General features: G+C 30.4%; 1 protein-coding gene across 4 annotated transcripts in view; it reads right to left on the bottom strand.

Annotated features, from left to right (window-relative positions):
• The window catches only part of LOC114331004 (coiled-coil domain-containing protein 102A), a 129887-nt gene that overhangs the window by 32783 nt on the left and 85102 nt on the right, over positions 1–12002 (bottom strand). For all 4 annotated transcript variants that reach the window (XR_003652568.2, XM_028280458.2, XM_028280456.2 and 1 more), the window contains exon 5: positions 7610–7884. Coding sequence is in view for 3 of the 4 variants with exons in the window: in XM_028280458.2 (XP_028136259.1) it covers positions 7610–7884 (275 nt within the window). In the remaining variant the exon portion in view is untranslated. The remainder of the gene's footprint in view (positions 1–7609; positions 7885–12002) is intronic.

Below are 12002 nucleotides of genomic sequence, written 5' to 3'. Positions count from 1 at the left end.
ACATTAAGCAAAAGAAATAAATATGAAAATAGCCTAAAAAACAAAAAGCTTAGTAATAGCCAAATAACCAATAAGATGCAAATTGGAGTTAGATAATCAAATTATGCAAGTAATGACTTTCAAATACGTGGGAATTCATCAGCGGACAACAATATCGAAGAAGAGTTAATAGGCCAAATAAGCGTAGTAGTAGACCAGTAGAACGGCCGGATGCCTAAACGACACAATTTGGAAAAACAAGCGCCTAAAGTGGAAACAAAGGCCCGAATATATAAGTCAGTTATTAGGTCAGTTATGACTTCACGGCCGAAACAAGACCAGATACAAGCAAAACATAAAGACATCTGGAGACCAACGAAATGAAGATCTTAAGAAGGATTGCTGGAAAAGGACTACAAGACGGTAAGAAATGATGAAATCAGACGCCTATTTGGGGTAGACAATATAAATACCTGGGTAAATAACAGAAAAGAAGAGTGGAATCAACACATAAGCAGGATGTCTAAATCAAGGATAGTAAGAATAGCCAAGGACAAGGCGCCGTTAGGCATAAGAAGTATAGGACGCCCATGAAAAAGGTGGAATGACAATTTAGGGGCAGAATGAAAGGCACCGTTGAAAAAAATAGGCAGTACTACCAATATAAAATAAAAAGAAGAAGATTTATTAATTAAATTAATAGGATTTTTTTAACTATGTATTTAGTTATTACAATAATTTACATACTATATCCTATGTAATAAAAACGAATAATTCAGAAAAGAGAAACAATTTATAAAGTGATTAATAACATACTGCAGAACCAGTTGATAAATGTTAAACATTTTTAACAGGTAAAATACAATTTTAAATTTTTGGTAATAAATGTTTATACTCTGGGCTAATTAGCAAAATACAAGGAAAAGTTATTTACCAGCAATTCTATTGCTGGAATCTAATCTTATGATTGTATATATTAATAATATAGGTATGCAAAGTCCGCAGATAGTGTGCTACTTTTTTTATAAACAAAATGGCGCCCGAAACTCGTGTTTTTTTCAATTTTTGCTCTATAACTCCAAAGATTTTAACTTTACACCAAAAATACCCAAATATAAATTCACCGTAATGAAATTCTGTATAGAGAAGTGTTTTTCCCGATTTACTTTGAACGAAAATTTTCTGATGGAAGCCGATGGAAATTGAATCAAGAGTTTAGCAACAATTGAATTGTTAATTAAAAATTTACGGTTACTATAATAACCACAATAATTATGATACATAAGAATAACTATGATTTTTGTAAAAAAAAGACACTGTACCTATCTAATGTACTTTGCAGAATTGAAATTGGACTACTTAAGCGGCCTCAGGAATATTTTAAAATTATAAACAATTTTTTGGCTTATAAATAAATAGAACATCTCGGGATATATTAAACGGTATTGGAAAAAAGCGGCAGGACGCTTCTATTAAAAGAAAAAACGTTTAATTGTGATGAGTGGTTCCTGAGATACAACCGGTCAAAATTGACCGGCATTTACGGCAAAGATATAAACAATAGGATCATAATTTTCGAACCATCACCTTTTTATTTTTGTCCTCTTTCTCCACACCAATTTTCATACCTTTAAAATACTCATAACATATTATTATAATAAAAACTATCGATATTACGAGTGAAAATTGCCAAAAATAGCAAAATTCCAATCAAAAATTAGGTTGGAGAAAATGTAATCTCAAAGTTCAAAATCGGTATACGTAAAAAAAATGCATTTTCTCGGCTTCCCATGGAGCAATTTTCTTCATTATTTTTTTTGTTCCCAAGTAACTCGAGTAGAGCAATATAACTAATGCATTATTAAATGTCAAACTTGCTTTTGTTTTGTTATAATAGATTAATTTAATTATAAGAAAAGAAAACTACCTACATATTTTCCAGTTGTAGACTTTTTTTTAGATAAACTTACTCCAAGTGTACCTTTTAACGTTTTTTTTTTTTGTTTTTTTTTTTGAGTGAATTTGATGGCCTTGCCGAGCCAATTAGCCAGACATTTTGTTATTTTAAAAACAAACAAATTTGATTTTTCAATCAGAGGAATTTTTTCTGTATTTCTAACTCTAAATACATAACAAACTAACATTATTATCTACAATTATTATCTAAATAATACTCTGTTTTGGTTGTTCATTTTTTTTTGTAAATTTTTTTTTTGTATTTTTTGTTGCATTTTTTTTATACTGTTAATTTGTTTCTTTTTATTATTTTTTTTATTGTTATTTTTTATAAATTGTTTTTTTTTACTACGCTAAGACGTAAACCCGATTCATCCTCGCGGAGGTTTACATCTTCTTATTTTTTTTTCTGTTTTTTTTTTCTTTTCTCTTTTTTTGTTCTTTTCTTTTTTCAATTTTTTGTTATAATCAATCAATTAATTTATTATAACAAAACAAAAGCAAAGTTGACATTTAATAATGCGTTAGTTAGATGGCTCTACTCGAGTTACTTGGGAACAAAAAAAGAATGACGAAAATTGCTCCATGGGAACGAGAAAATGCATTTTTTTAACGTATACCGATTTTGAACTTTGAGATTACATTTTCTCCAACCTAATTTTTGATTGGAATTTTGCTATTTTTGGCAATTTTCACTCGTAATATCGATAGTTTTTATTATAATAATATGTTATCGAGTATTTTAAAGGTATGAAAATTGGGGTGGAGAAAGAGGACAAAAATAAAAAGGTGATGGTTCGAAAATTATGATCCTATTGTTTATATCTTTACCGTAAATGCCGGTCAACTTTGACCGGTTGTATCTCAGGAACCACTCATCAGAATTAAACGTTTTTTCTTTTAAAAGAAGCGTCCTGCCGCTTTTTTCCAATATCGGTTTCATGATTTAATATAATTTAATATATCCCGAGATATTTTATTTGTTTATAAGCCAAAAAATTGTTTATAATTTTAAAATATTCCTGAGGCCGCTTAAATAGTCCAATTTCAATTCTGCAAAGTACATTAGATAGGTACAGTGTCTTTTTATACAAAAATCATAGTTATCTTATGTATCATAATTATTGTGGTTGTTATAGTAACCGTAAATTTTTAATTAACAATTCAATTGTTGCTAAACTGTTCATTCTATTTCCATCGGCTTCTGGAATTATAATCTATACGAAAAGAGCTTGTATATTACCAATTTATTTAATTATTGATAATCAATGACTATCTACAATTTTAGTTAAAAATTAAAGATTTTGTTGGAAAAACCCGCGTTTTCCGGGGAAAATTTTCGTCGAGGTAAATCGGGAAAAACACGTCTCTATGCAGAATTTAATTACGGTGAATTTCTATTTGGGTATTTTTGGTGTAAAGTTAAAATCTTTGGAGTTATAGAGCAAAAATTGAAAAAAAAAACACGATTTTCGGGCGCCATTTTGTTTATAAAAAAAGTAGCACACTATCTGCGGACTTTTCATCATACCTATATTATTAATATATACAATCATAAGATTCGATTCCAGCAATAAAATTGCTGGTAAATAACTTTTCCCAAAAATGGCCTATTCTCCGATAATCTGCCCAGACTATTAAGGAATTTGAGAAACCGCTTTGTTTACCATTTGCCGGTAATTTAACAATCGTATTACGTTACCTACTCCTTGTAAATTAGTAATTTCATAACTTAAAAGTATTTGTTTGAATCTGCCGATGGACGATTACGCATCGATACTATACGCTCTGAGCTTCGCTGGTGTCGCTCCTAGCGGTTACTAATTCAACTTTTACCGGTAATTTTTAAATTTATTATTTAATTGTTATCGCTTAATATTTACAACGCAAAAAAGTAATTAAATTGTAATCGATTTTTTAAAGATTTTTCTAATCATTTTGACGTTCTATTGATAAAATATCAATTTCTTACTTCGGATACTTTGACAATAATCGTGTAGATGGCGCTAAGAGTATAATAGATTATTTATAATTAGATATTACGGAACATTAAAAAAACCTAAATTCAGTATTTAAAACGTAAGTATATTTAAAGTAAAAATATATACCACAGCTTTGACCAACTAATATTGTTTATAATTAATGTTTTTAATTTTAATTTTAAATTAATCACTTTGACATTTATGTCAAATTTCCGGTAAACGTTTACAAATTTGTCACTACTGGCGTTCGCGAATTTGTAAATATCCCCTCTACGTACGAGCTCACAGCGTATACGCTGTGAGCTCGTACGTAGAGGGGATATTTATAAATTCGTGAGCGCCATTAGTGACAAGTCTGTAAACGTTTACCGGAAATTTTACATAAATGTCAAAGTGATTAATTTTAAATTAAAACTAAAAACATTAATTATAAAAAATATTAGTTGATCAAAGCTGTGGTTTATATTTTTACCTTAAATATTCTTACGTTTTAAATACTGAATTTGCGTTTTTTAATGTTCTGTAATATGTAATTATAAATTAATCTTGGCGCCATCTACATGATAATTGTGAAAGTATCCGAAGTAAGAAATTAATATTTCATCAATAGAACGTCAAAATGATTAGCAAAATCTTAAAAAAAATCTATTACAATTTAATTACTTTTTAGCGTTGTAAATATGAAGCGATAACAATTAAATAATAAATTTAAAAATTGCCGGTGAAAGTTGAATTAGTAACCGCTAGGAGCGACACCAGCGAAGCTCAGAGCGTATAGTGGAATAATAAGCAATGTTGCCGATTTTAGCGCTTCCTTCAATGTGGTATATCTACTTAAAAAGTAAACGCTCTGTATCAATGTTTGTCCGACTACTCACCGTTAAGCTATTAACAAATTTTCAGCTTGCTATTAATCAGCTTTTTTGGTACGCGGGATCCAGGCGTAAAGGTGTATGATGAAACAAGCATAATTCACTGTAAGTTGTTTTCATTCTTTTTGTCTTTCTAGTAAAGTGCTGAAATTTTCTTTTGAGATAGATGAAAGAACCCTTTTTTATTTTTTTTTATGTTTAAAAACTAATAATGAAACATCCGTGCGAGTAGAGTGTTATCAATATATTGAGGATGGGGGATTTTTATATATCTTTGTAGGTCTAGTAATTTGAACATCAAATAATAACCATTGATTTTATTGATATACTAAATTTGTATGTAAATCCACCGTAAATTTTCAATAGTTTATTTATCACTTTTAATTATTTTGTTTTGAATAAGATTTAATACAAAGAGCATTTTAAGAACATTATTTACCAGGTCATCAAGAGAAATAATAAATAAATAATTGTAAAGATCTTCTTCCAATGTTGTTCTGAAGCTATTTCCTTGTGGCATTTTTATGATTAATTATTTATATGGGAAATAAGCCACAATTAAAATGAAAAAAATAATTTTATTAACGTTTCGACGCCCAAATCGGGTGCCGTTGTCAAAATACAAAATATTACTAAAATAAATAAAAGTGTTGTTGCTAAGCAAAAAAATTCTTCTAATAATTTATTTAATCTCACTCATTTATATTGGCAATTCAGACATATATTATACATTTTAAAGTAGAAGACTTTAAAATGATATTGCCAATATTTATGAGTTGCGTTCCTGGGACGACTTACTGAAAGATAGTTCATTCGATTACATGAAATTAACCCCAACTCAAGAATATCCGTCATAAAAAATTATAGCATGTGATATGTCTTTAAAAAGACAACCAAATGCAACGACAGTAAAATTCTCGAGTTAGAGACTTCATAGTAAATCACAAGGGAAAACCAGGAAAAACCCTGTGATACTATCCCGACATCGTAAGTATTTGGTCTTACATTAATTTACTCTCAAATAATAATACCAAATTCTGACTTGTAACATGTTTAAATTATAAATAATATTAATAATACTATTATTTTTTTCATTTTAATTGTGGCTTATTTCCCATATAAATAATTAATCTTCTTCCAAGTGCCATCTCCGCGACGGAGGTCGGCAATCTTCACAGCTATTCGAACTTTGGAGACGGCTACTCTGAAAATTTCATTTGATGTACCTACATCCGTACCATTCTCTCAGGTTGCGCAGCCACGATATTCTGCGTCTCCGTATACTTCTCTTTCCTTGAATCTTTCCCTGTATAATGAGTTGGGGCAAGTTGTATTTCTCTCCACGTGTAATATGTCCGAGATATTCCAATTTTCTGGTTTTGATTGTATTTAAGACTTCCATTTCTTTATTCATCTTTCTCAGAACCTCTTTGTTTGTTACGTGTTCTGTCCATGATATTTTCAGAATTCTTCTATACACCCACAACTCGAATGATTCCAGTTTTTTGATTGATGCGGCATTCAAGGTCTAAGCTTCCATTCCCTAAAACAAAGTCAAGAAAACGTAGCACCTAGCCAACCTTACTCTTAGCTCTAATTTCAGATCTATTGTGCACAGTACTTTTCTCATTTTGTTAAAATTTGCTCGCTCTAGCCTTTTCTATTCTAATTTTAATTTCCTGGAAGTAATCATTTGTGGAGTTGATCATTGTTCCAAGATATACATATTGGTCTACTCGTTCGACATTGGTTCCGTTTATGAGGAGGTTCTCGTTATTTCTTTGCGTTTTAGATATTCTCATAAATTTCCATATCTCGAAATTTTAAAGATAATATGTTTTAAAGATCTAATTTATTTAAAGACGTTTTCTAATTTGTAGTTTAAAATTTGTCTGATAAAAAGACTATATTGTGTTTCTTTTTGTTTGGTTATGTTTTATAGACCTAAACTCATGTTTAGTTATCAAAATCGGTTAAACCGTTTAGAAGTTATGAAGCTCCAAAAGAATAATTCATTTAACCATTATCACCGAAATAGTCTAGTGGTTACAACGCTAAACTTGATTGGGCGAAACGATTTCATTTGTCAGCCATCCCAATATTTTTTTTAATCTATTCCGAATAGAAAAAATTTAGTGTACATTCGATGGACACAAAGAATTATATTGAAAAAAAAATATTTGGATGGCTACGATATGCACTCGCATTGCACTAGCACAAGTTTGTTGTGGTAACTACTAGACCATTTGGGCGATAATGAGACAAAGTCGTACCATTTATAACGCTTACGTGTAATCGAGAAACGTTACATTCAAGTGCACACATTTAATTTATAAAAAAACTTTTAAAAACTCTTGATACAAGAATAAGAAACAGCTAAACGCGGTAAAAAGGAGTGGAGCACACAATATACCAGCTACAAATTAATATAATTAAATAAAATTATAGTTTAATTTTGAAAGATTTTTCCATAGTATTTGTTAACTTTGAAGTAAAACGCACCGCAAAAGATTACCTTTGATAAAGTTTGCAGTTTGAGGCTCTTTTGTGGCGCGTTTTATTCAAATTTAGCGAATGCTATCAAAATGAAAATACATTTTGCGCCACATAATATTCATATCAGTTTTTTGTATCTGGAATATTATGTGCGCCACTCATTTTTACCGCGTTTAGCGGTTTTTTAATCTTGTTGTATTATTACCTGAATAACTAAGATATTGCTAGTTAGTAACTCGTAAATATTTTCAAAAAAAAAACTATTTTAATGAAATATAACCCCTCCCCCATAACCTTATTTTAAAATGTTGTTTTAATACCGACCTGGTATGGAGATGCTGCAATTGCAACTGAAAATTATCAACTTGTTCCTGTAACTCATCGTTACTTCTTTGGAGTTTTCTAATGTTGTTTCCGGCTGTGTCCAATTCATCTTCTGCCACAGCTAAATCTCGTTTGAGTTCTTCAACTCGTGTTCTAAGTTTCTTAACCTCAGTCTCATATTGCTCGGCTCTGCGTACAGCATGGGCCAGTTCGGTCATCTTGTCTTGAACCATTTTCTTCAGTTTGCTTTGGGAATGTTTCAGTTCTGATATTTCCTATATAAAAGAAACAGTTAGTTCAGGAACCGAAGGTTTTCACCTCGCAATTTTTACAGAATGGATCGATTTTCTTGAAAATTTGAGAATAAATAGTGGATAGTCCATGGATCAAAATCTATATGATGCCGAAAGACGCTTTTACCATGGTGGTGGTTGCCACCCCATCTCAGGGGTGGATTTTTTAAATTATATTTTGACCGCAAAAATTGGTAAAAAGTTTAATTCTAAGCAAAAAATGTTCTATACGTTTTTTTGATAAAATAAATAGTTCTTGATTTATTCGTTATCGAAAGTGTTACTTTTATATCGAAAAAATCAATGTTTGTAATCAGGTTTGTGCTAATAACTTAAAAATTATTCGTTTTATGAAAACAACTCTAACAAAAATATACATTTAAGAAAAATAAACAAAAGGGTTTATCTTATCTTTCTTTAAGAGTAACCGAGATATAGTTTCTTATATGTTAGCTCTTCGTCAAATGCTAAATTTTGTAGTTTCAAAGGTAAAAGACGGAAAAACTATGCATTTTTCGAGGATAACTTAGGGAAACTAATTTTAAGTATTTAAAAAGGCCTATCTTTAAAAATAAAAAAAGTCTCTAACTCAAAAATTGAGTGACTTATGATGAACAAAAAGTCAGTCCCTGTTTTTTTTTTCAGCGAAAAGATAGCGGAAGCAACCTCCTAATTACCACCCTAACTAAAATTAGTCATTGGCCTTATTCAGTCTTCTTTACTTATGTAGGGTAGGGTGGTTCAAGATCTTATGTGAAAAACTCAAGTTGAATGTAAAAGCCAAGGGATCCTCCATTTCTTTTCTAATTGATAAAAGAAGCAAGAAGCCAAAATATGAAAGCCATACGTTACTTGGAAGGCAGTGCTCAATACTGTTTAAATAATGAAAACGGGAATATTTTTATCGATTTTTGAAAAAATTACAAGACATGTTAGGATACAAAAACTTAATTGTATTTGTTTATTTTACATTGGAACCCATGTTTAAAATAAGTACATTTTATAGTCAAGACCATAATAAAAATGAACTCTTTAAATTTTGTCTTTGGATTGGACGGTTTCTGTAGGCTTTCTAGAACGGCCTTCTTTGTTGGCTCAGTCGGGACTTGTTTTCGATTAGCCTCTACAATCTGCAGTAACAGCTGTTTTTCGTCCCCATCATTTGTTATCAGTTTGTTAAAGTCTTGAAAAAATTTTACCCAGGTGCTCTCCAGTGAATTTTTTCTATTGGTTGTCCCAACACCAACAGTGTTGCTGTCCCAATGAACAACAATTGGTTCTTTGATGTCTAAGTTTGATTTAATCTCTGTTGAAAAATTCTGTCTTGCTGCTTCTCGTTTCTTTTCTACAGAACTTCTTGAAAGCGGTAATTCCGCAGGATCATGTCCAAACATTATTCATGTCAAATACCCGAAAGTAACAAATATTTGATGTTTTATAACTCCTTTCCACTCCAGTACCCACATGTAGAAACTGCTGAAAATGTTTAATATCAACTGTAATAAAGAGATCAAGAGCTTTGCTAACTTCTGAGTCCTGACAAACAAACAAACAAACATTTTCTAAACTTAAGTGTTTTACGAAAATTTATGAAAACTAAACGTTGTTGAGCACTGCCTTCCATATGTTCTGGAGTGTTAAGATTTGGCATAGATTATTCTTTTATTAGATATAACAAAATGGGAGGGTCCCTAGGCCTCTAAAAAAAAACTTGAGTTTTTTGGACCACCCTAATGTAGGGTTAATAGATTATAGAAGTTTGACCGGCTTAAAAATGATCAGTATTTAAAAAAATTGAGTTAAAAGCGAATAGCAAATTTTTGTAGTTTGGTATAAAACGCCCAGAGATACCAAAAAAAAGGTTTATATATTAAATTGTAGCCTTTTTAATTCCCAAGGATTTAGTTAGTGAAAATTTTTCGTACAACAGAAATTGAGAGAAATGTTGACAATTAAAGCTTGTAGTAACATGCAAAAACTACCTTTACCAACCCTTTAAAAATCACCCTTTTTGAGACTGAGGGTTTTAAAAGGATTTAATATTAATATTAATATTAATAGGTAAAAAATGAAAAAATTACGGTTAAAAAACCAAGAAAAAATTAAATATAATGTAAGTTAGCGGTGTTTTTTAGTATTATGTACGTTAGAAACTTACACGCATACATTGATTCATACTCGACTCATGGAACCATAGAACACATACGAATACGTTAATTTGTTTAAGTAACTAGCTTTTTCATTTTGGATGTGCTCGCCAGTATTTTTCGAACATCTTTCTATATTATATATTTTTTTACAAATCATTAAATATAAGTACATATGTATTTATATACAGTGCTAGTCAAAAGTCCGTACCCCCCCTCTTATCTTTTGAACGGTTTTACCTATAATAGTGAAATTTGGATGGAGGAAATTAACTGACGTAAGCTTCTTAACTAGTTATGACAGGTGACGTAATAGTGACAGATGACGTTAGAGCCACTGTGACCGATAATTTTAAATGGGACCTTATGGCAAGTGATACCTCGTTTGAAAGGTATTCAAAATACCTACTCAGCCATACTAATTTTTTTGTGTTTTAGTTGATTTTGATTTTGGTGAATAAATTAAATAAATATAATATTGTAGCTTCGCATTTAATTAATAAAAATTCAAATGTACGCCTATGGTTTTTTTGTCAAAAAAGTTGACGTTTTTCGATTCTCTAGTAGTTTTTACGTCAACGTCAACCTTTTTGACAAGTAATCATAGGCGGAATTTTGAATTTTGAATTAATTAAATGAAACTACAATTTTATATTTATTTCATTAATTCGTCAAAATTAGCTTAAACTTAAACAATATTAGTATGACTGAATAGGTATTTTCAATACCTTTCAAACGAGGTGTCACTTGCCATAAGGTCCCATTTAAAATTATCTGTCACAGTGGCGCTGTAAAGTCATCTGTCACTATTACGTCATCTGTCATAACTAGTTAAGAAGCTTACGTCCGTTTATTTCCTATCTCCAAATTTCACTATTATAGGTATAACCGTTCAAAAGATACGAGGGGGGTACGGACTTTTGACTAGCACTGTATAATGTATTTAGGGTATCAAATGATTGAAAGATGTGTGTAGATTGAACATCTCCACTTGTTAGAGGACTTTGAACTAAAACAAAAAGTTACTATAAGAATTTATACCATGTCCATTTGCACCATCAATTACTGACAATAAATATACACTCCAGAGTATGCAAGGTCCTGAAACTGGTTTCTTTTAATCTAAATTTAATTTCTATAATTTCTAAAAAATCATTAGTTAATTCATTTTAAATAAATTTCACTGTTTAGGTAAGTATAAACTTTTTGTAGAGTTCGAAATGAGGGGTAGTTTTCACCCTTAACAAATAAATTTTTAAGAGTTGAAATACTCCGAAATTGTAGTAAGAATATCAAACCATTATTACCTAAATCATTCGATGTAAATGTTATCCTCCTTAAGCAATTTTGAGCAATTAGGGGTAGTTTTTACCATTAAAAATGAACTTTTAAAGGGTTGAAACAGTCAAAAATTATAGTTAGAGTATTAGATAATAATTATTTAATGCATCTGAACAAATGTCATTCCTTTTAAGCTTTTTTATAGATTTTGGCAATAAGGGGTAGTTTTTACCCTTAAAAAATTAAAAGCGCCCGTCGGTACAATATAGGTTTTTAAGTAGAGGGTAAGTAAAGTGGCGAGGTTTTGTCCTATTTGAAGCTTCATTTCTTGGACTGTAAATTAAGAGTTTTTACTATACTGATTAGTAATTAGTACATTCCGTAAGTGTCGAAATTCATACTCAACTGCCATTGAAAATGTACAGATAGGGAATTTATAAGTATAGTTCTTCCACTTTATCTTTTCCCATGCATGAAATTATTCACGAATTCTTTTTATACTACATCACTTTTTTATTCGCAGAAACTTGTATCGCAAAATTAAGCCGCTTGTCCATAGAAATCACAATAAGTCAAACAAGGATAAACAATACGGCAATTTTGGACAGAAATTGTTAAAACAATGGTTTTAAACAAATTCAAAAGTATACCTTTTCTGCCCCAAAAAATATT

This window comes from Diabrotica virgifera, chromosome 7 (genome assembly GCF_917563875.1).
Source record: "Diabrotica virgifera virgifera chromosome 7, PGI_DIABVI_V3a".
Lineage (NCBI taxonomy): Eukaryota > Metazoa > Arthropoda > Insecta > Coleoptera > Chrysomelidae > Diabrotica > Diabrotica virgifera.
The sequence above is the reverse complement of the archived record's forward strand: the minus strand, read 5'-3'. Positions and strand labels throughout refer to the sequence as shown.